General features: G+C 37.6%; 1 protein-coding gene across 2 annotated transcripts in view; it reads right to left on the bottom strand.

Annotated features, from left to right (window-relative positions):
- Positions 1 to 27,937, bottom strand: part of PPP1R1C (protein phosphatase 1 regulatory inhibitor subunit 1C) — a 131,648-nt gene that overhangs the window by 61,693 nt on the left and 42,018 nt on the right. For both annotated transcript variants that reach the window (XM_055398409.2, XM_088842681.1), the window contains exons 3-4: positions 10,579 to 10,616; positions 8,490 to 8,550 (exon numbers count right to left, since the gene is read on the bottom strand). In XM_055398409.2, coding sequence (XP_055254384.1) covers positions 8,490 to 8,550; positions 10,579 to 10,616 — 99 coding nt within the window. The remainder of the gene's footprint in view (positions 1 to 8,489; positions 8,551 to 10,578; positions 10,617 to 27,937) is intronic.

The following is a 27,937-nucleotide window of genomic DNA, read 5'->3' as shown; positions in this document are numbered from 1 at the left end:
AAAACTGCAGTTACATTTGCACCAATCTCGTGATACTAATGGTCTTTTCATATTCTTCGTGAACCTAGACAACCTAGACCAATCTGACCAACCCATACAGCGTATTAAAAAGCAGAGACATCACTTTGCCAACCAAGGTCCGTCTAGTCAAGGCTGTGGTTTTTCCCATGGTCATGTATGGATGTGAGAGTTGGACTGTGAAGAAAGCTGATCACCGAAGAATTGATGCTTTTGAACTGTGGTGCTGGATAAGACTCTTGAGAGTCCCTTGGACTGCAAGGAGATCCAACCAGTCCATTCTAAAGGAGATCAGTCCTGGGTGTTCATTGGAAGGACTGATGTTGAAGCTGAAACTGCAATACTTTGGCCACCTCATGTGACGAGCTGACTCATTGGAAAAGACCCTGATGCTGGCAAAGATTGAGGGCAGGAGGAGAAGGGGATGACAGAGGATGAGATGGTTGGATGCATCACCGACTCGATGGACATGGGTTTGAGTGAACTCCGGGAGTTGGTGATGGACAGGGAGGCCTGGTGTGCTGTGATTCATGGGGTCGCAGAGAGTCGGACACGACTGAGCGACTGAACCGAACATGATGCTAATAAACCTGCTATACAAAGCAGTTTTTCAGTCAGTGGCTTTTGTTTCATGTTCAGATTTCCTTCTAAATCAATGGTGCTTTATTTGCTATCTTCAGTTGAAGGCATTTGCCTTCCAGTAAAACACACACACCCACACACAATGGGGGTGAAAATGTGTCAGCCATTTTCTGCCTCAAGATTCAAACCTACTGTGCTTTTCTGAAAACATGATTCAAGCTATCCAAAAATAATTTATTTGACTGTTCTGTAAATTACAGGGCTGACCACCATGTAAACACCAGAGAAGTCATATGGATATTCAGTAGTCAGCTATCATTTTTCTGATCATCTTCAGAACTTTCTACTTACATAATTATAAAGCACTATATCACACAGGGTAATAGAAAAGTAAGTCTGTTTCCTATGCAAACTTAAGCTTGTCATTTTATGCATAATATACATTACAAATTTATGACTTATATAGTCAGCACACCATATCTGAAATATATCAATAATTATCTAATGAGAGTGTTCATAATATCCTCTGGTCTAGTCAAGGCTATGGTTTTTCCCGTGGTCATGTATGGATGTGAGAACTGGACTGTGAAGAAAGCTGATCGCCGAAGAATTGATGCTTTTGAACTGTGGTGCTGGAGAAGACTCTTGAGAGTCCCTTGGACTGCAAGGAGATCCAACCAGTCCATTCTAAAGGAGATCAATCCTGGGTGTTCATTGCAAGGACTGATGCTAAAGCTGAAACTCCAATACTTTGGCCACCTCATGTGATGAGTTGACTCACTGGAAAAGACTCTGATGCTGGGAGGGATTGGGGGCGGGAGGAGAAGGGGACGACAGAGAATGAGATGGCTGGATGGCATCACCGACTCTGTGGACATGAGTTTGAATGAACTCCGGGAGTTGGTGATGGACAGGGAGGCCTGGCGTGCTGTGATTCATGGGGTCGCAAAGAGTCGGACACGACTGAGTGACTGAACTGAACTGAACTGAATCTTGATATAAGAAGTCTATTTGATAACTTGTTGAATGGTGACCTTCAGGGGGCTCAGTGTCAACTAGAGAGAGATAAGTATGCTACAGACTTTTCTTTTGCCCTGTTCTGTTTGATATGTCTATTACAGATGTAGATAAAAATACCAAAAATAAAATTTATATTATCTGAGGGTGAAAAAACAATTGAGATTATAGAAAATAGAGTAGAATAGGTAATGGAATCATGATATGAAATTATGACATGTTCCTGTGACAACTCATTCTGAGAAAATGGAATTCTGTTGGTATGACAGCACTGTCTTGCTTTTTGGCTAGGAAAAGATGTAAAATGAGGAATACATTATAAATAATATGGCTTTAAAGCAGTACATGAAAAAAAGGCTGTGAAGTTTTAAATTTATGGAAAGTTCACTGTTTGTCACCAATGTATGTGGCTGCCAGAAAAGCCAATACTGCAGTAATGCAATTAAATTACCTGGGATGGAGGAGGTGATAGGCATAATTAAAGTCTCCTTTCTGCTCAGAAAGTGAAAGTGTTAGTTGCTTATTCATGTCTGACTCTGCTACCCTATGGACTGTAGCCCACCAGGCTCCTCTGTCCATGGGATTCTCTGGGCAAGAATACTGGAGTGGGTAGCCATTCCCTTCTCCAGGGATGGAAACCAGGTCTCCTGCATTGCAGGCAGTTTCCTTACAGTCTGAGCCATGATCACATCTTAAGAATAAGTTTATTTAAATGATGCACTTCTAGAATGCTATAAGCTGAAGCTTATTTGGACATCAAGAGTGAATGTGAAGGAACAGGCATAATTGACATTGAAATGTTTTAACCTGGAAAGAGAGAAATTAGGCAAGGCAAGGACCTGATAGAAGTCTTGAAATATTCAGATAGTTTCATTTTTAAACTTATCACAAATAGCAACAAGATATGGAGCCAAAATCCATGAATATAAATTTCAATAGAGAAAAGATCTTTCTAATAGACCAGATAGAATGTAAATGTCCTAAGGAAATGATTCATCCACCAACAGTAGTATCGCATACATTTAAATATATATTTAAAAGTATATGCATATGCACTGCTGTATCTCAAGCATTGTGCTAAGCCCTATAGTTAGAGTAATGTACAAAATAGACACCATCACTGCTGCCGTATAGATCACTTCTGGTCTAGCTGGAGAGACAGACACTTGATAAATAAATGAACACTGTGATTCAGTTCAGTTCATTTCAGTTCAGTCGCTCAGTCGTGTCCGACTCTCCGCGACGCCATGAATCAGCACGCCAGGCCTCCCTGTCCATCACCAACTCCCGGAGTTCACTCAAACTCATGTCCACAGAGTCGGTGATGCCATCCAGCCATCTCATTCTCTGTCGTCCCCTTCTCCTCCCGCCCCCAACCTTTCCCAGCATCAGAGTCTTTTCCAGTGAGTCAACTCGTCACATGAGGTGGCCTTCACTGTGATTACTTGCAATAAAAGAACTATAGAGAATGTTTAACTATCAATAGTTTATGAAAAAAAAAAGGAAAAGTGTTAGTTACTCTGTCCTGTCTGACTCTTTGCAACCCCATGGACTATAGCCCGCCAGGCTCCTCTGTCCATAGAATTCTCCAGAATACTGGAGTGGGTAGCCATTTCCTTCTCCAGGGTATCTTCCTGATCCAGGGATTGAACCCGGGTCTCCAGCATTGCAAGCAGATTCTTAGAGAGAGTTTATAGCTAGAGGTAATTTAGAATGATGGTGAGGGAAAGCTCTTTTCCAGATCTGACCTTTAAGGACAGATAAGTAGGAACTAACCAAATAAAGAATGAGGACAAGAAGAAGGCAAAGGAGAATATTCTATATGAAGTGAAGAATCTATATAAACTTTTTCAGGAAAGAGTGTGGTGCATTTAGAAGCTGACTGAACGCCAATATGTCTGGAACCTAGTGGGTAAGGGAAGGAGAGGCAGATTGGGAAGGAAGCTCTCTAAACTTTGCTCTGGAATAAGAATTTTATCTAAGAGCAGTGAAGAGCTATTGAAAAGTTCTAACCAAGGGAGTGGCATAATCACATTCGCGTTTTTAAAGTTCACTCTGGTTGGTGTTGTCATTGTTCAGTCGCTCAGTCGTGTCCTACTCTTTGTGACCCCATGGACTGCAGCACGCCAGGCTTCCCTGTCCTTCATCATCTCCCAGAGCTTGCTCAAACTCATGTCCATGGAGTCAGTGATGCCATCCAACCATCTCATCCTCTGTCATCCCCTTCTCCTGCCTTCGGTCTTTCCCAGCATCAGCGTCTTTTCCAATGAGTTGGTTTTTCTCATCAGGTGGCCAAAGTACTGGAGCTTAAGCTTCAGCATCAGTCCTTCCAATGAATATTCAGGGTTGATTTCCTTTAGGATTAACTGGTTGGATCTCCTTGCAGTCCAAGGGATTCTGAAGAGTCTTCTCCAGCACCACAGTTCAAAGGCATCAATTCTTCAGCACTCAACCTTTTTTGCTATCCAGCTCTCACATCCATACATGGAAAAACCATAGCTTTGACTATACAGACCTTTGTTGGCAAAGTAATGTCTCTGCTTTTTAATAAACTGTCCTGGTTCGTCATTGCTTTTCTTCTAAGAAGCCAGCATCTTTTACTTTGGTTACAGTGTAGAAAACAAATGGGAAGTAGAGATGAGAGACTGTATGGGGAGCAGCCTTTTATATACAAGAAGTGAATGTGGTTTGTTTGTTATTGTGGCATTGGAGATAAAAGAGAGAAGGGGAAGGTGGGACAGATACTAATGGGGTTCACTTCACAGGACTTGGCACTCCTCTAATGAAGAGAGTGGAGGAGAGGGAGAGAGTCATTACAGACTCCCAGAACTCAGGAATAAGCACCTCCCTGAGAAGGGGAATATTGAAGGACAAATTGATTTGCTGTGGAGATCAAAATGTAGTTTTTAACAAGCTAATTTTGATCTCACCGTATTTGATCTCCATGAGATTTCTTCCTGTGACATAAGAAAGACATGTTACATAGGTGATTGAATATCTGGAGTCTGGTCAGTTTTTAGACTTGCTACAGCAAAATCACCTGGAACTTTTGATTATCTGGCTATAACCCAAGCCTAATATATTGTTAATAGAACCTTCAAAAGAATATAGCCAATCTAATACTCTGAGGTTAGATGCAGTGGAAAAAATGGAAGTGATATTTTATACATCATTACATAATTGTACTAGTTAGTCTTTAAGCTTGACAACTTAGAATGACTATAATGTTGTGACTAGAAAGGTGGCAAGACCAAGAGCTAAATCTGCTATTATTTTCTTAGAGTCAATATTCCAATCTATCATGAAACATCTCTAAAGGAAGAAAACCATGTCCAGATTCTTCTATTTACATTGCCAAGTTTCTTTCATATGATGCTGCCATCTTGGTCACACACTAATTGTTGGAAGAATCAGGTTTTAGTCAGAGGCAATCACTTAATCATTCCAGTGGTCCATGAGATAACCTTTGTTATGAATCCAGGAAAATTGATGCGTAATTCTTGACGGTAACTGATTTTCCAAATCAGATTTTCTCTTTGACCAGAGGGAAGGAAAGTGGGGAAAAGCAAAATAGAAAAACAGAAGCAAATGGAGAAGTAAGAATTTACCAAGGGGATGAAGGGGATCAACCAAAGAGTGAGAAGCAAAGAGAAGCAGAAGCAGAGTCACAAGTATGACGATTAATAGAACAAGGTTTAAGGGACATCCTCTTCTGAACAGATGACAATGTGGCTGAATTCCCCAATTCATTATGGTTATTCAACAAGTTTTTGTTGAGCACCTGTTTTGTGCCAGGAACAGTACTAGATGCTGGGAATATCAAATGAGTAAGACTGTTGTAATGAACACCTCATTATTGGTACCTAATGATTAGGGACATGGAAAAAATAGAGGTAGTGCTGTGAGGATGTAGATAGCAATGGTAGAAAGGGCAGTTATCAGGAAAGAAAGACCTTTCTGAGCAAGGAACAGTAGCTGAGCCATCTGTGAGGCCACTGGGTAAAGAGTTTCTCAAGCAAAAAAATGTGGAAAGCACAATGCTTTGATATGAAAGTGTGTTTGAGATGTTTATAAATAATGAAAAAGTCCATGACATTGAACCCTAATGTGAACAGGGGCAGTGTGAAAGCAGATAAGATCAAGGAGAAAGACCAGTGCACTCATTCAGGGAGTTGTAAGCCATGATTGGATTTTTCATCACATTCTGAATGTGACAGGAAGTTTTTGAGGATTTGATAAAGGGGATAGCATGATCACATTTGTGAGTTAGAGGAATTACTCTGGTTTGTGTGTAGAGATTAGATTGTAGAGGGTCAGGCGCAGAAACAGGAGAGTGGTAGGTAGCTACTTCAGCAGCCAAGGCAAGAAAGAATGGTGATCACACAAGGTAGGCGCAATGGAAGATATAGAAAAAAGTGTAGGGGTGCATCTTAAAATCAGCACTGACACGAGTAGATGACGGTTTGGTAATGGGGAGTAGTCGAGGATCATGCAAAGGTTTTTGTTTTTGATGGTTGCATAAGATTTATTGAGATGGGGAACCCCCTCCCCCCCAAAAAAACCCAATGAGTTTGGTTTTGGACGTGTTAAATTTGAGAAGTTTCAATAAGTGTCATTCATCCAAGTGAGAAAAATTGGTAGCTAGTTAGAAAGTCTGAGGTTCAGGAGATACATTAGGCCTACAGATATAAATCTGGAGGTCATTAGCCTACCATTCCTGACAGTGTGCCTGTTTAAAATGGTTTTCTCTGCTCTATTTCTTACCCTCTGCCCACCTCTGAACTTTCATATAGAACTTTCATCATAAGAGGTAACCTGGACATGTCTCTATTTCCAGAAATCTGGTGGGACCATAAATACCATAGTACTTGAAAGGGGGGAAATAATGAATATAGAAGCTGGGAGGTGAGTTTATCTGGGTATTAACTGCAATGACATTTGGTACGTGTAGCGAATCTCTGCTGTCGCTTTGGACTCTGTATCCAGTAACTCCTCAGAACCTAATATGAGAGAAGGAAGGAATCTGGCTAGTTTGTTTTGTTTTACTAACTAGCTACTCCCTGGGTCTTTCACAAAACCCTAGTTGGCCATTTGGTCAGAGTGATTTTTTTTCAGAACTATTAATCACTCCTGGTACTACTTTGCTCTCCCAGCAAATACTTTTACACTCAATAATTTCATATTCCACTGCAATTTGAAGAATTATACATTTCAGAGCAATTGTATTATTGATTTTGCATTTCAGTAACATTTCCTTTACTCATTCATCTTTCTTATAATTGAAGTTTCTTAATGTGCTCACAATGCACCATATGTTACTATTGCTTAATTCTGTCCTGAAATATTCATTTCTGTCTCTAAAGGGACAAGTGGACTGATTTCTCTTTCATCAGAAGCAGGAGACTCTGCTAAGTATTTACAGATAATAAATGAGGACCTAAGTGGCTTATACCTTAGTAGACTCATGAAGGAATTTCTATGCTTTCTCAAGTCTTTAACTCAAGACCAAAAATGATTATCATATGTGTAAAATATGTACAATATGACTAATTTCCTTAAATGTTAGGGTCCCACATTCTTATGATATTAGAGAGCTAAATATAATGAAAACTACGAGCCCTTGGGATTAGATTTTAAGATTTTCCTTTAAAAATAATGCTATTATTCTCTAAGGACATGAGAACAGTCTTTATTTAGTTAAACTAACCCAAAATAGAACAGAGGAAATCATTAAATGAGTGAACATATATCTTTCACTGGGGCCCATTCATGCCAAAACTGTCGTATCTTAAAAGTACAAGATGGCTTACAATAGGCAAAGTATCGTCAAAAATAATTACACTGATCTTGAGAGAAGGAAGCCTGATAGCCTCAGTAATTACCCTGAAATGAACTACAGTGCTGATTGCATTATTTACTGTAGTCTCATGAACAAGCAAACATGATATTTTATAGCTGCGCAGGAAGGAAGTTTATGGAAAGTAGCTATTAATGTGTCCATTTATATCCCACCTCTCTGAAAAGGCCCCAAATCTAGAGAGAATACAGAGTGGAAAATTTCACTCCCAATTTAGACATCTCTCTAGACTCCAGAGTAAGCTACTCAGCTGGCCTCTCTTGCATTTGAAACAAAGCTGGACGACTGCATGATGAGCTACCGGGCCAGCGGCCCAAGAGCCAGGCTGGAACATGAGCTGCTGGATGGGACAACTCTCCCTCATGTCAGAGATACTCTTGTGTGAGAAATAAAAGAAGCCTTCCCTGAAATTGATGTTGGTCAAAATTCTGATACACTTTAGATGTTCTTTCAGAAGTTCTAATTTGGAAGGGAGGGGTAGAAACTCTGGGAGAATGCCAGAATCTGAGCTAGCCTTCTTAGTTGTTATTTCAGCGGCTGTTATATGTACAGCTAATAGCTGTTTGATTGGGTTCCTTAGAGCTGCTTCTGACACAGGACAATGAAGCAACACTTTACACTGTATCTGTCCAAAATTCAAGAAATACTTTGCTTAAGCCTAGGAAAAAGAAATGATAATTATCTGCAAACATCAGCAAGAGTAATTAGGGGTTCTAGAAAAATCTCTGCAAGGAAAACATGTGAGAAAGGGTAAAAGAAAATTTTTGTCATTATTCTGGAAAATCTGAATGTCCAGACTAAGATTTTGAGACATATCTAGTTATTCCTTCTTCAACTGTTTCACTCTTGGTTAAACTTGGTTTCAAATAACATTACCTTACTGAAAGTCACATTACCAAGTTTAGAGGTGAGACTAGATGTAACTTTTAAGCAGGCATGAGGTGCCTGAGAGCAGAATGCCTGTCAGCCATGAACTCAGCACTCACAAGAACCCGAAACAGTACCTGAACAGTACCTTTCATGGTGGGTGGTGTGTACACGCTCTGCTTCCTTTGCTTAGGGGCTGCATTCTGTGACTGGATAAAGAAAAAAAGGAAAAGTCTTATATTTTGATAAAAAGTACAATGTTATTAGCCCTTTGAGAGAAATAAACATCTACTAACAGTTTAAGTAGAGAAAATAAACCAGTACTAATCCTTTGCATTTTAAAGAAAAACATGAATGGCAGGACAAAATACACTCCAAAACTATGACCAAGGTATAATTATATCTGTTCGTAGGATTGTTAATGGTTATGGAGTGTTAATGAGAGTCTTTGTTAAGTAATACCAATCTATAACCCTATGGAATTGAGGTGGTCAATCTAATAGTTCAATCTAAATAGTTTCATTTACTTGAAATTTCAGTGTTGAGCTACTTTTCCTTCATATGTTCAAAAGATCTTTCATAACAAAACTGATACTTAACACTCTTACTTAAGCACTTTGGATCAGAATTAATTTATTGGGGAAGAATTTTTTGCACTAAAAATGATACAAATTGGAACACTTTTCAGGGCCAGTGTTTTAAAGTTTAGATGGAGATAGACATATAGATAGATATAGTTATGTATATATATATAAACCATTATTCATTATAATAAATTATATACATGTGGTCTATACCTCAATCAGATTATATCAAAAACTTCTTTTTAATAGTGTATCTACTTATATTTCAGTGTGGCAAAGGCTGGAGTTTTCATGTCTGGAGCATTTATTTTTGCTTTGAAAAGTTCAAGTATAAATAATTGCAAGATACTTTCTGAGGATGGTTCCAGGCTTTCCATACATATTAGAAAGAACATAATGTACAGAGTCTAAAAAATACTAGAAACTGTTTCACAGTAAACAGAGCTTCAGGCATCTTTACTCACACATACTAAAGCTTTTTTTTTTTTTTCAGTCGCTCAGTCGTGTCCGACTCTTTGCGACCCCATGAATCACAGCACGCCAGGCCTCCCTCTCCATCACCTAGCTTAATTGCCCTCAAAGGAGTCATCAAGATGTTGGTATTTAGAGGATGCAAAAACAATCTATTAAAAACTAAAAAATTCAACCAAATAGTTACTGAATCCATATCAACCAAAGCAAATGGTACAAGCAAATTTCCCCAGAATAGAGTGTTTCGATATGTCAGTTATGCACAGATGCAAGCAGGGCAGCTCTACGTTAGTATCAATGTGTGCATGACTGAGACTTCTGTTGTACCTCCACTATATTCTGTTACATCTGGTTGATTTTAAGAAGCATTCACTTCCAGTTTTATTATATATTTATTCCCTTATACATATTCAAAAATGAAGTAGAAAATTAATTCTACATAAAAATTGGTTTGTTTAGTAAAGTTTATTAAGTAATAAAAACTATTTTTATGTAAGAATTTAGTTTTCAAACCATTTCATGTTTACAATTTCAATAAGTTTTTAGAAATGTCTTGAGAGATACTTTCTGGTATTTTGTTCTTTCTACATTGCTGTCTGCCTATTCACGTGGCCATTGATTACTAAGTCTGCATGAATCCTATTCAGTCTTTATTCCAATTATGAATACACTTTTGCTCATTTTCTTGTATTTTGTATATCTTTGTTATCAGCTACCCTAGCCTCCCCTGGTTCATATTTTCAACCTGAACTCCTGCATGTGTGTGTGCAGCCTCTGGCCTCAAGCTCTGTTCTCGGTTCCACACGTCAGAGAACCCTAAAGAGGTGTCTATCCTCCACCTTCTTGTTCCAGGATTCCAACACTGGCTGCCCCAACCTGGGATGGTCACATACCACCAGTCACTAAACTGAAATTATCAATACCATAGCTTGACTCTAAAATCAGTAGTTTATTTTAGAGGTTTTTCCAGGGGTTAGTATTTCATAGGTGGAGAATCAAAGGTAGAGGGCACAATTTAATGACACCATTTTACTGTTTATCCAGTCAGGAAAAGCAAATTAAATAGTTTATACAACACAGTTGTATTGATATCATATTTTGTATCACAATCAAATTGAGCTGGTTGTGTTTTTAGTTGATTGGATTGGACATATATTTAACACAAAATAGAAGAAAACTTACTTCTGCTTGTGTGTTGGTCACCCTCTTGTCATCTATTTCTGCAAGAGAAGTAGGTGCAATTTAGATATATTTTCTTATAATATGCACATTAAATTTTCAATAACATAGAACAGAATGAATTAATCATTTTCTTATGCTTATACAATATCCATGACTTAGTCTAGTGGTTGAGAGGGAAGTGAGACACAGAAACAGCTGCCTTCTGAGATAACCTTCTCCCAAAGGTTTAAAAAAAGTAATGAAATAACTACACTGAAATCCCAAATTGCCCAGCAGCAATCCAGAAGGAGGACCAGGGAAATGCCTCAGACCAGCTGTTGGCATCATAAACCTCCCAGTGTTAAGACACAAATAACCTCTCCTCGTGGGTTTTGCAGTACTGTGTATTGACTGTAGCCTCTGTCAATTTTCCTTGTTTACCTATAAGCAGAACAAACCTACTTTTCCACTGAGCCCAATCCTGACTCTAAGAGAGGCAGCCCTCTCTTTTCTTTATGCTCCTGGAAAGAATCAGTAACTTTGTCAGAAATATTTCTTATGACTCTTCTAGGGCATCTTCCAAATAGTCTGTGTAAGAAAGAGTTGTGACGAGGCGGAGAGAGGAGAAAAAGGTGTTCCCAGACTTCCCTTCCACAGAGGCGGGACGTTCTGGGCGGGGCTTCTTTCCTGTCTGTACACCTACTTTGCATGCGTTCTGCCTCCTGGCTTCTAGACCCAATTGACCTTTCCTCACTTATAAATTAGTCCCAAAGCTGAGAGATTGATGCCATGATTTGTATATTAATGATATATTCATCAAAGAATGTCTAAAAGCTAGTATAATTGTAACTTTGGTTTGTAATTCTATAGTTTGCTCTCTACGTAATTTAAGAGACTGGTGAATTTAAAGAATTATGAGTTTATGTTTTGGGGAACATAGTGTATAAGGATGTAATTTTGTGATATTAATAACCAAAAGGGGTGGGGACAGAGCTGTAAAAAAAGAAACTGTTTGTACGTTTGTATTGAAGTTAAGCTAGTGTAAATTCAAATTAAAGTATTGTAACTGTAGGACTTTAAATGTAATCTCCATCATAACTACAAAGAAAACAGCTATAGAATGTATGCAAAAGGAAATGAAAAGGAAATATAAACAATTCACCATAGCAAATTAAACATAAAAAGATAAGAATTCAGGAAATAAGGGACAGAAAAATCATAAGGCATATAGGGAACACACAACAAAAATACAGAAGGAAGTCTTTCTTTATTATTAACTGCTTTAAATGTAAATAGATTAATATCTCCAAAAGACCAAGAGTAACAAAATAGATGAGTACATATGATCCAACTGTGTGCTGCCTACAAGAGACCCACTTTAGATTCAACTATATAAATAAGGCAAAAGTCAAAGAACAGAAAAAAAAATTATATGCAAATAGAAGTCCAAAGAGATCAGGCTGACCATACTTATATCAGACAAAATAGACTTCAAGTAAAAAAAAAAAGTTATGAGAGACAAAGAAGGGCACTATATACTAAGCAAAGAATACAGAAAGAAGATGTGAAAGTTATAAAGGTTTTTATATCTAACAACACACCATCAAAGCATCTGAGGCAAAACTGACAGAATTAAAAGGACAAACAGACTGTTCTTCAGTAATAGTTGGAAACTTCAATACCTTACCCTCAGTAATGGGTAGAGAAACTAGGAAGAAGATATAGAGAAACATAAGGTTTAACCAGCATAATGAATAGATCTAATCGATATATACAAAAGATTCTACCAATTACAATTGCATCCATAGTCTTCTCAAGTGCACATGCGACCTTTCTCCAGGATAGACCATGTGTTGTTGTTATTTAGTTGCTAAGTCATGCCTAACTCTTTGTGATCCGTGGACTGTAGCCTGCCATGCTCCTCCATTCATGGGATTTCCCAGGCAAGAATACTGGGGTGGGTTGACATTTTCTTCTCCAGGGGAATCTTTCTGACCCAGGGATCAAACTCACATCTCCTGCATTGGCAGGGGGATTCTTTACCACTAAGCCACCTGGGCTTCCCAGACCATTTGTAAGGCCACAGATTAATTCTTAATAAATGTATCCTAAATGTATCCAGCAACAATGAGATGAAGTTAGAAATCTGTAGCAGTGATAAAACTGGAAATTCACAAATTTGTAGAAATTAAACAACATACTTTTAAACAACCAGTGAATGAAAGAAGAAATCATAAACACAATGTACCGTAATTTAAGGGACACAGTGATAGCAGTGCTCTGAGGAAAATGTACAGCTGTAACTGCTCACTAAAATCGAGAAAGGTTTCAAATCAGCAACCTAACTTTATGACTGGGGGAACTAGAAGGAAAAGAAAAACTAAATCCAAATATGAAAACCTAAGAACAGGGAAACTGATGGTTTGAGTCCTGGTTTGAGTCCATTGGAAATCTGGACATGAATTAGAACTTATGTTATTGAGCTCTCTAGTTCTTAGGTCATCAGATTGGGACTGGAGCTATACTATTGACTTTGAGACTCTAACTTGCAGATGACAGATTATGAGACTTCTCAGCCTCTATAATCATTTAAGCAACCCCTCATAATAAATCTTTCTATTGATTCTATTTCTATTCTCTAATATAGTCATAAAAATAAGGGAAATCTCAGAAACTGTCATAGCCAAGAAGAGCCTAGGAAACTTGATAACTAAATATAATGGAGTATCCTGGATGACAACCTAGAACTGAAAAAGGGCATTGGGTTAGAAACTTAAGGAAGTCTAAAAAAACTTTGAACTTCAGTTAACAATACTATATTAATATTGGGTTGTTAATTATAACTGTGTTACACTTTCATGACTGATGTAAGATGTTAATATTAGAGGACTCCTCTTCAATTTTTCTGTAAATCCAAAACTCTTCTTAAAAAACTATCAACAAAAACTTAGAGGGAAAAAAAGTAAAAGTATTAAATACAAACACAAATTACCCCTGAAAATATTTTTGTTATTACTGTCAGAATTCCATATGTGATTTGAAGAACACCAGACAGTTATTATTAGACAGTAGGTAATGTGACTGAAAAGAACATTACCTGATATTTTTTTCAGTGTGTGTAGACAAAATACTTCAAATCATATTTTAAATGAGAGAGAAGAGAGACTTAAAGAGAAATAGTTTCTATTCACTAAAACTGTTAAAATATTGGCACCAGGAAACTGTGATAAATTGTTTATATATAGTAGAGCAATCACTAAAAAAATCTAAGATACACACTCAAAAAGCATAAAATTACAGAAAGATATAAAAAAAGAAAAAATGAAGAGAAGACAGAAAATAAAAACTAAGCCCTAATTTATGAATAATTACATTAAATTTAACTGACCTAAATATAGTAATTCAAAGACAGAGATTGGCACAGTGGATAAAAATATCAAAATGACCTAATTATATATGAAATATGTGCAATATGTGGAGTGAAAAAAATCAATTTCAGCAGGTCACAGACTGTATGATTCAATGTATGTAACATTCTTGAATGATGGAATTGTAGAGACAGAAAAGATTAGTTGTTGCTAGGGACTGGGGATCATGGGAAAGAAAGGGGTGAGTATCACTATAAAGCTGTAGCAAGAGGGAGATTTTTATGGTCATGCAGTAAATCTGTTTCTTAGTTGTAGTGGCAGGAATCTACACATGATAAAAATAGCATAAACTATAAACAAATTGTAAGAAAGTCAGTTTCATGATTTTATTATTGTATTACAGTTAAATGAGATGGGGGAAACTAAGGGAAAGCTTGTTTTGCATGATTCCAAACTAACTTCTATTTCTTCCCTATTCCGAATTTGGGGGAAGTATAAAAAAAAAAAGGAAACATATTTAAGATTCATACATATTACTTTTTTCCTAGTTCACTCATTTGGCAGCTGTTCTAATTAATTCCAGTACTTGGGCCACCTGATGTGAAGAACCGACTCATTAGAAAAGACCCTGATGTTGGGAAAGATTGAAGGCAGGAGGAGAAGGGGATGACAGAGGACGAGATGGTTGGATGGCATCACCAACTCAACGAACATGAGTTTGAGCAAGCCCCGGGAGATGGTGAAGGACAGGGAAGCCTGACATGCTGCAGTCCATGGAGTCACAAAGGGTCGGACACCATTGAGCGATTATACTGAGGTGAAGTTTAGGAAACATGGATGATAATTTACTGACTGATTTTTATTTTCTCAAGTGTCCAACAGTGGAAATACTACAGCTATTGTGGTTGTAATATTTAGTTGTCAAAAAAAAAAAAAAAACCCTGAGAACTAACCCGTATGAATATTACCATTTTCCCTTAGATAGCTCTGCAATGAGGGCTTCCCTGGTGGCTCAGTGGTAAAGAGTTCACCTGCCAATGCAGGAGATGCAGGTTTAGTCCTTGGGTTGGGAAGATCTCCTGGAGAAGGAAATGGTAGCCTACTGTAGTATTCTTGCCTAGGAAATCACATGGGCAGAGGAGCCTGGCGGGCTATAGTCCATGGGGTTGCTAAAGAGCCAGACATGACTTGGCGACTAATACAACAATCTCTGCACTGAAAAAGTCCCTCATTAAACCACAGTATTCCAATTGCCATCATTACTATCACTAGAGGTTGATTCTTCACCTCTTCATTTCCCTTAATCTATTAACAAGAAAGTAAACACTATAATATCACAGCCTTTATATTCTAGGCAGTGTGTCAATTATTCTTTCTTCCTTCAGGAGACACTATTAACACATTTTGCACAGAAAATATTAATAACATTGCAAACTAAGTCTCAATCATGCACGTATTCTTCCTCCATGTATTTTTCTATTCATTTGAGCTAGTGCTTGAAACAAATGCTGCATCTTTCCTCAACAATTTACTGAATAAAAGTCAAAGTATTCAGGCAAAGATAGCTTTATTTTCACATCTGACCTCATGTTTTACTGGATTATGAAAGGCTTTAGTTATGGTTTTATTTTTGTTTAAAATCAGACTATACTTCCTTCCCTATGGGAAGCGTCTCTGAAACATTCAGAATGTTTCTGATTCTCTTCTTTTTAGTCAAGAGAACATGTTTGCCTACTATAATACAGTTTGGTAGAAATTGCAGTCATGTGTGTTCTTGAACTCCAAGAAAGTCACGTAAAACATACCCAAATTGATAAATAAAGCGGAAAAGAATCTTCAATATTAAGATGCTTTTCTTTTAAATTTTCTCTCAGTTTTGCAGTTGATTTATATACCACTTTATTGAAAAAATATGTAAGTACTGGTTTATGGATGAGAAGTGGCCAGATATTACTAAGTGAAGCAATACTAACATTTATTTTGGCAAGGGTCTAGAAGAATAAAATAATTTAAATTGACTATGAAATCAGTGAATGCCAGGATATGATACTACCATCAAAGAACCAGGTAAGAGTGGCATCTGAGCAGTTAGTCACAGATGCTGTTAAGAGTCAACACATGCACAAGCAAAGACTTATAGAGTCAGTAGTGAGTGGGAGAGGGAGCAATTTTGCATCCAAAAGACTAAACTGAAACAGTAGTCAGCAGATGGAGTGGGATTCTGAGAGGCAGTTTAGTCCTAAAGACTAGAATTAGGTTTTCAAGGTACGGTATAAACTCACAGGGTCATATGAATAGGCGATGATAATCAGCTTTCATAAAACCAAGCATTAAGACCAAGCACATGACCACTGAGAGCCTGGGCTGTGCGAAAATGGTTACTAAAAGACTGACTGGGTAGAAATTACATGTGATAGTTACAGAGCTAGCAAAGGAAACAAGGGATGGGGTGGGGGTGAAAATTGTCTTATTAAATGTGATGTTTTGCTTGGGGTCATATGAGCCTATTCATGGCAGGCCAGTGATTTAACTTACCAAAATTAGAAAAGCAAGATAAATTACAGAAGGCAACAAGACCTGCAGAACCAAAGAAAGCTATGGAGATCAGAAACATTTCAGAATGAGAAGCTGACAAGTCATATTTGATCCCTGGCAAAGTGCAACTGCAGGCTTCCCAGGTGGCTCAGTGGTGAAGAATCCTCCTGCCAGGCAGGAGATGAGGATTTGATCCCTGGGTCAGGAAGATCCCCCGGAAAAGGAAAAGGCAGCCCGCTCCAGTATTCTTGCCTGGGAGATCCCATGGACAGAGGAGCGTGGTGGGCTACAGTCCATAGGCTCATCGAGTCAGACACAGCTTAGCAACTAAAACAATGACGACAAAGGGCAACTGCAGGAGAGCAGAAAATCTAGAGGATGTTTTGGCAACTATGTGAGACTAACAAAATTGAAGACTTGAGGGACTTCAAGCATACGATTTGTCTTCCCCTTAAAACATTTGAGCGATTTTGAAGTTAGAAAGCATAGTGAATAAATAATTCAAAAACCTCTTAAACATAGAACATAAATTCCAAAGAGACAAAGACCTGCAGACTTCTAGTTGAAAAGACAAGAACCAACAGAAAACATAGGTAAACTGAGCCAAAACAAACCTAAAATCTGGCCTCGGCTTAGTTTATGATTGAGTTGGATTAACTGATCAGTCTGCTACTCTATCTGCCTAGAAGAGAAAAAGATGAATCCTTTGAACATGTTAAAAAATATTTTAAACATCTTGGAGCCTCTAAAGTTTCTTAAATACAAATATCCAGTATTCAATAAAAATTCTGTTCCGTTCAGTCGCTCAGTCATGTCTGACTCTTTGCGATCCTGTGGACTGTAGCCTACCAGGCTTCTCCGTCCATGGGATTCTCCAGGCAAGAATACTGGAGTGGGTTGCCATTTCCTTCTCCAGGGGATCCTACTAGATAAAAAAAGAGAATAATAGCTAAGAGAATACGAGAATGTAGAAGCCAAATCATAGGTGATTCATATATTGAAGTTTACAATCTAAGACTATGATTAATACAGTCAATGAAAATAGAAGGGGACAAAATAGATTTAAAGATAAATAATTTTAACATAGAAATAGAATCCATGAAAAGAAGCAACTTCATGAATTTCAACAGATAAGATCTCAATTTAAAATCCAATGGATTAAGGACATGTTGAATCTAGCAGAAGATACAAATAAGTTAATGAAACAGGAGACAGCTCAGTAGAGTTATCCAAACTAAAACACACAAAGGAAAAAAAAAAAAGAATGGAAAAAACAGAACAGAGAATAACCAACAATTGAGATATAGTCAAAAATGTGTAAAATAAGGGTAATTGGAGTCCCAAAAGTAGAAGAGGGAGAGAATGGAAGAGATAATGATCAAGGATTAAAAAACAGATGATGCTGATATAAGACACTTAACAAACCCTTAGACAGAAACAAGAAAACCAAATGGAGAAAAAGGAAAATTGTGTTTAGACTTACGATAGCAATACTTCTGATGGACAAACATAAAAGAGAAAATCTTAAAAGCAGCCAATTGAGAAAAAGTCTTCAAAAAGCAGTAAGGTAGACCAAAACAATAAAATGATGGAATCAGATGGTAAACATTTAAAGTCGTCAACCCAGAACGTTATACGTAGTGAAATTACCCTTCCACAATGAAGATGAGACATTAAATCCTGGGCTTCCCTGGTGGCTCAGAGGTTAAAGAGTCTGCCTCCAATGTGGGAGACCTGGGTTCGATCTCTGGGTTGGGAAGATCCCCTGGAGAAGGAAACGGTAACCCACTCCAGTATTCTTGCCTGGAGAATCCCATGGACGGAGAAGCCTGGTAGGCTACAGCCCACGGGGTCTCAAAGAGTCGGACACGACTGAGCGACGGAACGGAACGGACTCTAAAACACAGTTTTTGCTTTTATTTTTGGTAATATATATCTTTCTTTTGGTCAAAACTGAAGTAGTAAAACTCCTTGTCCAATTTCTGATTTTAAGATATTGAAAATTTACAATTTTTCTAATTTCCTTTTGAGTGTAATTATGGCAGTATGTTTCCTGAAATAATATTTCTGATAAAAGCTTGTTGTATCTTTATTCGTAAACACCATTAAGAATGCTCAGTGTATGTTTCAGTTATATGTTCCACTCCATTTAATAAGTGGGTTTATATACTTTGGCAGAAAACTGAGATATTATCGTAAGTATATTTATATTTTCACTCAGCATCCTTTTTTAATTTTTTCTATCCCCACTTTGTAGGAAGAAATTAATTCTGTTGCACAGAGGAGTAACAACAGAGAAAAACAGTTTAGTCCTCTTTTTGAGGTGTTCTAGAGACTTAATCATGACATTGGTGCTGTCTTTGACAGTCTCAGAAGGAATTTACCATCAGATCTCTGAAAACAGCAGTGTTTCCAAATAAAACCACATTGCAGCTGATTATCTTCTGTTTATATACCTTTGAATATATATATATATATATTGGAGATCTTGGATCACAGCTGATGAGGAGAAAATCTGTAGTTGAATCACATAGAGAAGGGCAGACTCAAGGACAAAATTTCCATAAAGGCTTTAGGTTTACTAGTTCAGGAATGATCGCTGACCCAGCAGGTCTTCAGAACTGAATGAGAATAAATCAAATACAAATGAAAGAAATAACTGTGCACAGTTCAGCTCTTCGTTTTGCATGTGAATTTGTCATTTCCTTGTGGTTTCAGCATTTTAACATATAATAAGTCAGTTTTAAAGCACCAGAGAAATCTATCAGGTATTTCTTACAGTAGGGGACTAGAATATTGCCTTGTTTCTTTCTAGTAGGGCTATGCAAAATCTCCTAAGACAGCTATGGTAAAGCCTCTGTTTCTGACTCTTTATCAAACTCTTCACTTTCCAAAATGAACTCTATTCATAAGCCTTCTTGCTGAAAACCTGTTGGGCTCTGTTGGAGGCCTATCATTTGGGGCTGTGAGTTAAACCACCAGGCAGTGGTTTCAGCTGTGTTTTTCTTTGGGCTGTTAGATTTAGTCAAAACTGGGGCCCAAATTGAAGCCACTAGAGCAATGAATTTATATGCATTGGGAAGGGGGATGTGGGAAAAAAGAAGCAAACAGTAGGGATAGTTTCACCCTATTGTGCCAAGATTCACACAACTGTGTTTTTCTTCTTATATTATTTATAGCTTTCCATTTTTAATTGACAAAATTAGGGATATAGCCTCATTATCAAATAGATTTTTATCTCTCAGAGCTCCCCACGAAATGGTTCATTTTTGTGGCAGCAGAAAAGAACCAGGTACAAAGTATTCTATGTGGCAATAGTGAAGGAGATGAGAAGGAAAACACAAGATGAATCATGTTGGTTTATTAAGAAAGAACTCCCAACCAGTAATTGTCTTGTGATAGAGGTTAGAAATATTCCAAGCTACTTTTATGCTTATATTTCATGATTTCTGCTGTCATTTCCAAACACAGTAAAAGAAGAACAGAAAAATCAGATCATTTAAAACCTCAGAAGTCTGTTTTTCATTAGTAGTCTCGATTTTTATAAACTTGGTTTCTCTTATAAAACATTTTTTATCCTACCACAGAACCAGCTTATGTGGGGGTGAAAGAACTATTGCATCATCTTATCAATTGTAATTTTCAGTCTTTGGTAAAGTTTTTCTTCTTGTTTGGCATTTGGATTTCCCACATTTGCTCCAAGAAAATAAATTGATTCACTTAATGCATGGGAATTTTTGAGGGGGATGATATCTGTTTAAACAGTTACACTCGTTCCAGTAATTCTGATTTTTAATAATTCTATCTCGTTTTCATCAAATTACCTAGAAAGCTGATTGCAAGTCATATTTTATATATCAATTTTATAGATTTTAAAAAATATCAGGTATTTCAGGTAATTGGACTATCAAGTAATTATTTAACAAGCACTTATTATCTTCTCAGTAGTGTGCTCTGTCAGTTTGACCTAATAAACTTAATACCTTTAACAGGGTATGATTAACAAAGGTTTTATCCAATTTAAAACACTAAAATCTCACTATTCTATCACATAGAATACCACAGATGTATTCATAGCAGAGTCCCCAAATGAAGACCCATAACTAAGAGTAGGGAAACAAAGTGAACACGAGAAAATTATTCAGAGGTTAATCATTTGAATGGTGATGATAGGGAATTTGAAGAAAATCTACTTTAGAGATAGGTCTAAGAGGCATTGGTATGAGAATAGATTTAGCTTCTTACTAAAATTTGGAATATTTAGTACTCTTTCCACTTCATAGAATGCCTTCTATTTTTTCCACTAGCTGTTAAAATTGACAGGGACTTTTAAAATCTGATTTGCAACTTGTACCAGTCCATCAGAAAAAAATGGAATAATTTCCATTTTTAAAAAAGGTAATGGAATATAAAGGTAAATTTCTTAATGTTTCTTTATAGCTCATAAATTTAATTGACATGATTGTTCAACCTGAAAATGTGATCAGTGTATTTCTAATTTAAATTGTCAGTTCATAATTTTTGAAGACCAATTTTGGGGGCTATAATTCATTAAGAAAAACTGGGAAGTAATGCTACACTTAAAATTAGGTTTAAATATACTATGAAGCCAATAGAAGTGGACATTTGATAATTATGAAAGTTCTGTACCTTAATCAAACTGCTAAACTAAAGGATTTCTTGTTTAAGTCAAATTCTTATTTCTTAGTTGAGATCCTCCACTGAAAAACAATTTAATTTTTTCCCAAATTCTTTTGCATTTTCAACTGCGTAGATGTACCACTGTGAATTTCAAAATAATTTTATCTAAGTAGATCTATCATGAACAGATTATTATAAAATGACATAAAGTAAGTTTCCTTTTAACTAGAATTCTCTATAAGAAGTAAAATTCTCTTTTTTAGCTATAGATGAAAGATATATTCCTAAAAGTCACAAAGTATCTACATATTAAATACATATGTCCCTATAAACATGTGGTAATATTTTCATAGCTTAATCCACTATGGGCATTTTGTCATCAATAGTAAATGTGTTTTTGTTAGGAACAGAAGGAAAGGTCAGTGGAAGTATATCTTTACAATCCTATGCCACTTCATATAACTTTTGTAGACTTGAAAAATGTAGAAGATAGCTTTTGTCTTAGAACATCTATAAACATTTGCTTGACGTTCTAGGTAATATTTCTCCAAAAAAAGATGCTTTACTCAGTTTTAAAGCGTGGAAGATTAAACATCTCTGTAATCTAGTTCTAATACAACTCTTAGTATTTTATCTGTCCTAAAAATCTTAACCTTCATACAGTCTCTCAGTTTTCTTGTCTCAAATGTAATTTACTTGAGGATTTCCAGTATGCTCTAAAAAGCAATGATTATTTATAGTAGGTATATAAAAGAAATATTAAAAGACAAAGTATGTAATTAGATACTCAATACATTTAGCACCAAGTTCAGATAAAACAGAAAAAAAAATGTGTGTGTTTACACATCAAAAGGGAAAATGGCATTATATTTGTATAAGTCTTAAAACATTTTTCCTATGAATGATGATACAAGAAGAAAATGAAAACACATTCTTAAATGCAGTTTGTAAGTTAGCACCTATGATAGTCTGTTTTGTATGTAAGGCTGTTACTATGGATCTAAAATGGTATACTAGATTTTAAATATATTTAACAGTAATTTATTGCATGTGTAATATGTGTTGGGAGTCCTGTTAGGAAGTGAGGTTTAATCCTCATAGAAAGTTTAAACTGTATTGAAAGAGAGTGACAAAGAAACAGCTATAGTACATCGTGATAAATAAGGGCTGTAAGAGAGGAAGCGCGGTGGGTGGGGCATCAAACTGCCTTGGCAGAACCAGCGGAAGACGGGACATTTAAGCTGGCATGGTCCTGTCAGTGGAACAGGAAAAATTGATGAGACAAGGAAGTTGGATGAGATAGGACTGGGGAGGAGAATAAATTTTAATCAGAAGAAAGTGCGGGAGTATCTATCACTGGATGTGTGAGAGAACATGACAATTTTTTAGAAATTACACACACACACACAAAAAAAAAAACAACTCAGATATTTGGACAGTAGAATGCCAGGGGTGAATTCAGAGAAGAGGTTGAAAACCTAATAAGCTGGATATTTTAGGGCTTTGTAACTACATTGAGAAGTTTAGACTCACTCTAAAAGTGATGAAAAGTGATGGTTAAAAGTGGTTTTAACCAGAAAGAGGTATGGTCAGATTTCTGTTGTAGAGAGAGCCTTTAACAGTTATGCGCAGAATGGTTTGGAGGAAGCTATCCTGAGTATGGTTAGTTCAATTAGGGAGGTGTTAATTTTCAGGTGGTAGAAAAGGATGATTTGAACTAAATTAGAGAGATGCTTAAGAGAAAGAAGGGTCTGGACTTGGGGGCTCGCTGTAGGTAGGAAGGGAGTGATAAGGAAAAAGAAGTCAAAAAAGTTTCTGGGTCGTAAAATGAGTACTTAATGACTAAGTGGGAAGAGTTCGGGAATAGTCTTTTTCAAAAGTGAAAGCCAAGCTGAAGATGCAGGCGTGAAAGTCATTGACATCTAAATGGTCAATGATGCCACGCGATAGGATTAAATTACCCTACAGGAGCATGGTGAGCTAAAGAAACAAAGGATCTAGGTGGAACCCACTGAGTGACAGCAATAGTTAAGGGATAGACTGGGGCAGAGAAGTCTGTAAGGAGACAAGGGAGTAGCCAGGAGGTAGATGGGGAAACTTGGTAACCTATATGACCTAAGTCATTCTTCAGAGTAAGCATAAATTGGTCCTGGGTCATCCTTTCCACATTCAAACTAGAGGTTCATACGCAAACTGCTTACACATGACTTGTTTGTAGGTTATTTGCATTATACCATATCTAAGCATATATGTACTAAAAATAGATACTATATAGAGCTTTCTCGTTTCCTCTTTTATGCTTCATTTCAACACGGAAGCCATTGTAACAGATAAATCAGATATTATTTTGCTTGTTTATTGCTTATTTTTGTTTAAAAACCAGTATATTTGAGGAGGTTCAGTACATCTTCCACATTCCAGACTTTTTGAGAGGTTTGGCAGGAGGTTGGGGATATCATGAGACTTCTTGGAAATCAGTTCTTGTAAAATAAAATGTTGGTGGTTTAAAAAATAAAAATTCAGACACAGATGGATCAAATTTATTTCCACACATATGAATTTGAATGTGAAGTGGTTGACCAAATGCATTTTGCACTCATCTAAATATAACTCTGTGAATAGTGAATTGGAAAAAAAAATGCTGATTTGTGTGTTCTCTTGCTCTTCTAATATTTAGCCATCACCTGATCAGTGGAGAAATAACTCCAGAAGGAATGACGGGATGGAGATGAGATGGCTGGATGGCATCACCGACTCCATGGACATGAGTTTCAGTGAACTCCAGGAGTTGGTGATGGACAGAGGGGCCTGGCGTGCTAATTCATGGGGTCGCAAAGAGTCGGACACGACTGAGCGCCTGAACTGAATTGATTTACTAGTCAGTTTTTCTTTGATTTTGGGGGGCCTCACTGGAGTTGCATTTCCAAAGGTTGAGAAGAAAGTTTTAAAATATTCTTGTTAAAATTTTCTTAAAGATTACTTTTCACAGAGGATGCTTCAGATAGCCTGTGTCTCATCCCATCAGCCCGTCCCTGACTTCAGTCATAGCTGCAGTAAATAGCTCCAAAAAGCTCAGATTCCCCTCCAGCTGACCAAATGTATCTTTTTGTCCTATCTTTTCCTTAAGCTAACACCTTCAGTTCCTTCAGTGCTTATCCATGTGACTTGGTTTCCATAACGCATGTTATCTTGTTTTTTCTCGTGTGAATGTCCCCTCTTAGAAGCTGGTACGCAGAACTGAGACAAGATCCTAGGTCAAGGCACAAGAAATTATAACTGTGTTATTGTAGTCAACGAATATAATTTATTTGTTCTCTGCATCCCACCGGTGATATTGTAATTTATAGGAAAAATATAGGAAAAGGAGTGCGTCAAGGCTGTATATTGTCACCTTGCTTATTTAACTTATATGCAGAGTACATCATGAGGAACGCTGGGCTGGAAGAAGCACAAGCTGGAATCAAGATTTCTGGGAGAAATATCAATAATCTCAGATATGCTGATGACACTACCCTTATGGCAGAAAGTGAAGAGGAACTCAAAAGCCTCTTGATGAAAGTGAAAGAGGAGAGTGAAAAGGTTGGCTTGAAGCTCAACATTCAGAAAACGAATATCATGGCATCTGGTCCCATCACTTCATGGGAAATAGATGGAAAAACAGTGGAAAGAGTGTCAGACTTTATTTTTTTGGGCTCCAAAATCACTGCAGATGCTGATTGCAGCCATGAAATTAAAAGACGCTTACTCCTTGGAAGGAAAGTTATGACCAACCTTGATAATATATTAAAAAGCAGAGACATTACTTTGCCAACCAAGGTCCGTCTAGTCAAGGCTATGGTTTTTCCCGTGGTCATGTATGGATGTGAGAGTTGGACTGTGAAGAAAGCTGATCGCCGAAGAATCGATGCTTTTGAACTGTGGTGTTGGAGAAGACTCTTGAGAGTCCCTTGGACTACAAGGACATCCAACCGGTCCATTCTAAAGGAGATCAATCCTGGGTGTTCATTGGAAGGACTGATGCTAAAGCTGAAACTGCAATACTTTGGCCACCTCATGCGACAAGTTGACTCACTGGAAAAGACTCTGATGCTGGGAAAGGTTGAGGGTGGGAGGAGAGGGGACAACCGAGAATGAGATGGCTGGATGGCATCACCGACTCTGTGGACATGAGTTTGAGTGAACTCCGGGAGTTGGTGAGGGACAGGGAGGCCTGGCGTGCTGTGATTCATGGGGTCGCAGAGAGTCGGACACGACTGAGCAACTGAACAGAACTGAACTGAGGAAAAATATATATGTTTGGTTACCTGAATTTGGCCTTCAGCCACAATTCCTAGATAACAGCTTCCCAGTTCAGTTCAGTTCATAACTTTCCTTCCAAGGAGTAAGCGTCTTTTAATTTCCTGGCTGCAATCAGCATCTGCAGTGATTTTGGAGCCCCAAAAAATAAAGTCTGACACTGTCTCCACTGTTTCCCCATCTATTTCCTATAAAGTGATGGGACCAGATGCCATGATCTTCGTTTTCTGAATGTTGAGCTTCAAGCCAACCTTTTCACTCTCCTCTTTCACTTCCATCAAGAGGCTTTTGAGTTCCTCTTCACTTTCTGCCATAAGGGTGGTGTTATCTGCATATCTGAGGTTATTGATATTTCTCCCGGGAATCTTGATTCCAGCTTGTGCTTCTTCCAGCCCAGCGTTCCTCATGATGTACTCTGCATATAAGTTAAATAAGCAGGGTGATAATATACAACCTTGACATACGCCTTGTCCTATTTGGAACCAGTCTGTTGTTCCATGACCAGTTCTAACTGTTGCTTCCTGACCTGCATACAGGTTTCTCAAGAGGCAGGTCAGGTGGTCTGGGATTCCCATCTCTTTCAGAATGTTCCACAGTCTATTGTGATCCACACAGTCAAAGGTTTTGGCATAGTCAATGAAGCAGAAATAGATGTTTTTCTGGAACTCTCTTGCTTTCTCCATGATCCAGCGGATGTTGGCTATTTGATCTCTGGTGCCTCTGCCTTTTCTAAAATCTGCTTGAACATCTGGGAGTTCACGGTTCACATATTGCTGAAGCCTGGCTTGGAGAATTTTGAGCATGACTTTACTAGCGTGTGAGATGAGTGCAATTGTGTGGTAGTTTGAGCATTCTTTGGCATTCCCTTTCTTTGGGATTGGAATGAAGACTGACCTTTTCCAGTCCTGTGGCCAATGCTGAGTTTTCCAAATTTGCTGGCATATTGAGTGCAACACTTTCACAGCATCATCTTTCAGGATTTGAAATAGCACAATTGGAATTCCATCACTGCCACTAGCTTTGTTCATAGTGATGCTTTCTAAGGCCCACTTGACTTCACATTCCAAGATGTCTGGCTCCAGGTGAGTGATCACGCCATCGTGATTATCTTGGTCGTGAAGATCTTTTTTGTACAGTTCTTCCACCTCTTCTTAATACCTTCTGCTTCTGTAAACCTTTGGAATTTCTTGAGATAAGAGCAGTGAAATAATACTTTTACTCGTGTCCTCAGTTCTTATAAAAATTCTTGTCCTCAGTTCTTCAAGGAAGGTAACTTTGGATCCCACTCAAGGTAGGGGCTGGTTGCCAACTATGTGATTAGAGGGTTGGAACTTTGTCTCACCTCCTAATTTCCAGGGCAGAGGAGAGGGACTTGAGGTTGAATAGGACATTGCCCTATGTATCTCTTCATGTGGCTGTTGATTCAAATCCTCTAATATCCTTTTATAGCAAACTGGTAATCTAATGGGTAAATGAGTTTTCCTGAGTTCTGTGAGCCATTCTAGCAAATAAATCAAACCCAAAAAGGAAGTCATTGGAACCTCCAGTTTGTAGCCAGTCAGCTAGAAGCATAAGTACCTACCGGGGCTAACAGCTAACATCTGAAGTGGAGGATGGTCTTGTAGGACCGAGTCCTCAACCTATGAAACATGAAGCTATCTTTCATATAGAATTAGAATAGAGTTGAATTCTCAGACACCCTGCTGGTGTTCTGAGAATTGCTTGTTGGTGTGGGGAAGAATTGGCTTGTTGGTATGAGGAACACACCCTGTTGGAATTGGGTTTGGAAATTCTTTTCACCACTTCAAAGGAGAAATGCCACATTTATCTTTCCTTTTTCTCCCTAGCCATTCTCTAGCTCTAGGAGAACTAACCACAGGTGGAGTTATTGTTGCCAAGGGACAGTACGGGCATGGATACAGAGTATTTGAGTTCCAGCTTCTATTCTTCAGGTGGCAGCACTAGAAAGGCTGTCTAGGTGCTTCTCAGGACACCCCAACAAAATTGAGCCTCCATTCTACAGGAATGACTTTGATTATGAGCCTTTCCCTTTTTCCTTCCTCCTTATCTCACTCATTCTTGTTTTCGGAGATTACATTCCAGTTGAAGTACTTCCATGATGACCCTTTTCTCAGATTCTGCATTCCAGAGAATCTAAACTAAGTAGCTTATATTTGGCATTTTACCTATAACATGGAATAGTACTTGGACTTAATAGAACAAAGATCAAGAAACATTCATTTCTGTTTCTCATTGAGGTCTCATCAAATTTATAGGAAAAATATGTAAGTCATAAATTTTATTCTGGTTCAGCAGTTCCTTTCCAGTGAATATAACTACTTAGTCTAAGTGATCATGAGTAGTATTTTGTGTTAACTACAGTGTGTGCTGACATTTAAAAGGAAGAGAGTTACATGTATAGAAAAGAAGAATGTAGGTACTAATCCTGACTACTAGAAATTTGCAAAATAATTGGAAAAATGAACATTATGAAATAATTAAACATCATATCAAAGGAATGCAGATAAATATTCTGTAAA

The sequence above is a fragment of the Moschus berezovskii genome, chromosome 2 (assembly GCF_049115385.1).
Source record: "Moschus berezovskii isolate FMDL1 chromosome 2, NW_MosBer_1.0, whole genome shotgun sequence".
Classification (NCBI taxonomy): Eukaryota; Metazoa; Chordata; class Mammalia; order Artiodactyla; family Moschidae; genus Moschus; species Moschus berezovskii.
This window is presented reverse-complemented; position numbering and strand designations above follow the sequence as displayed.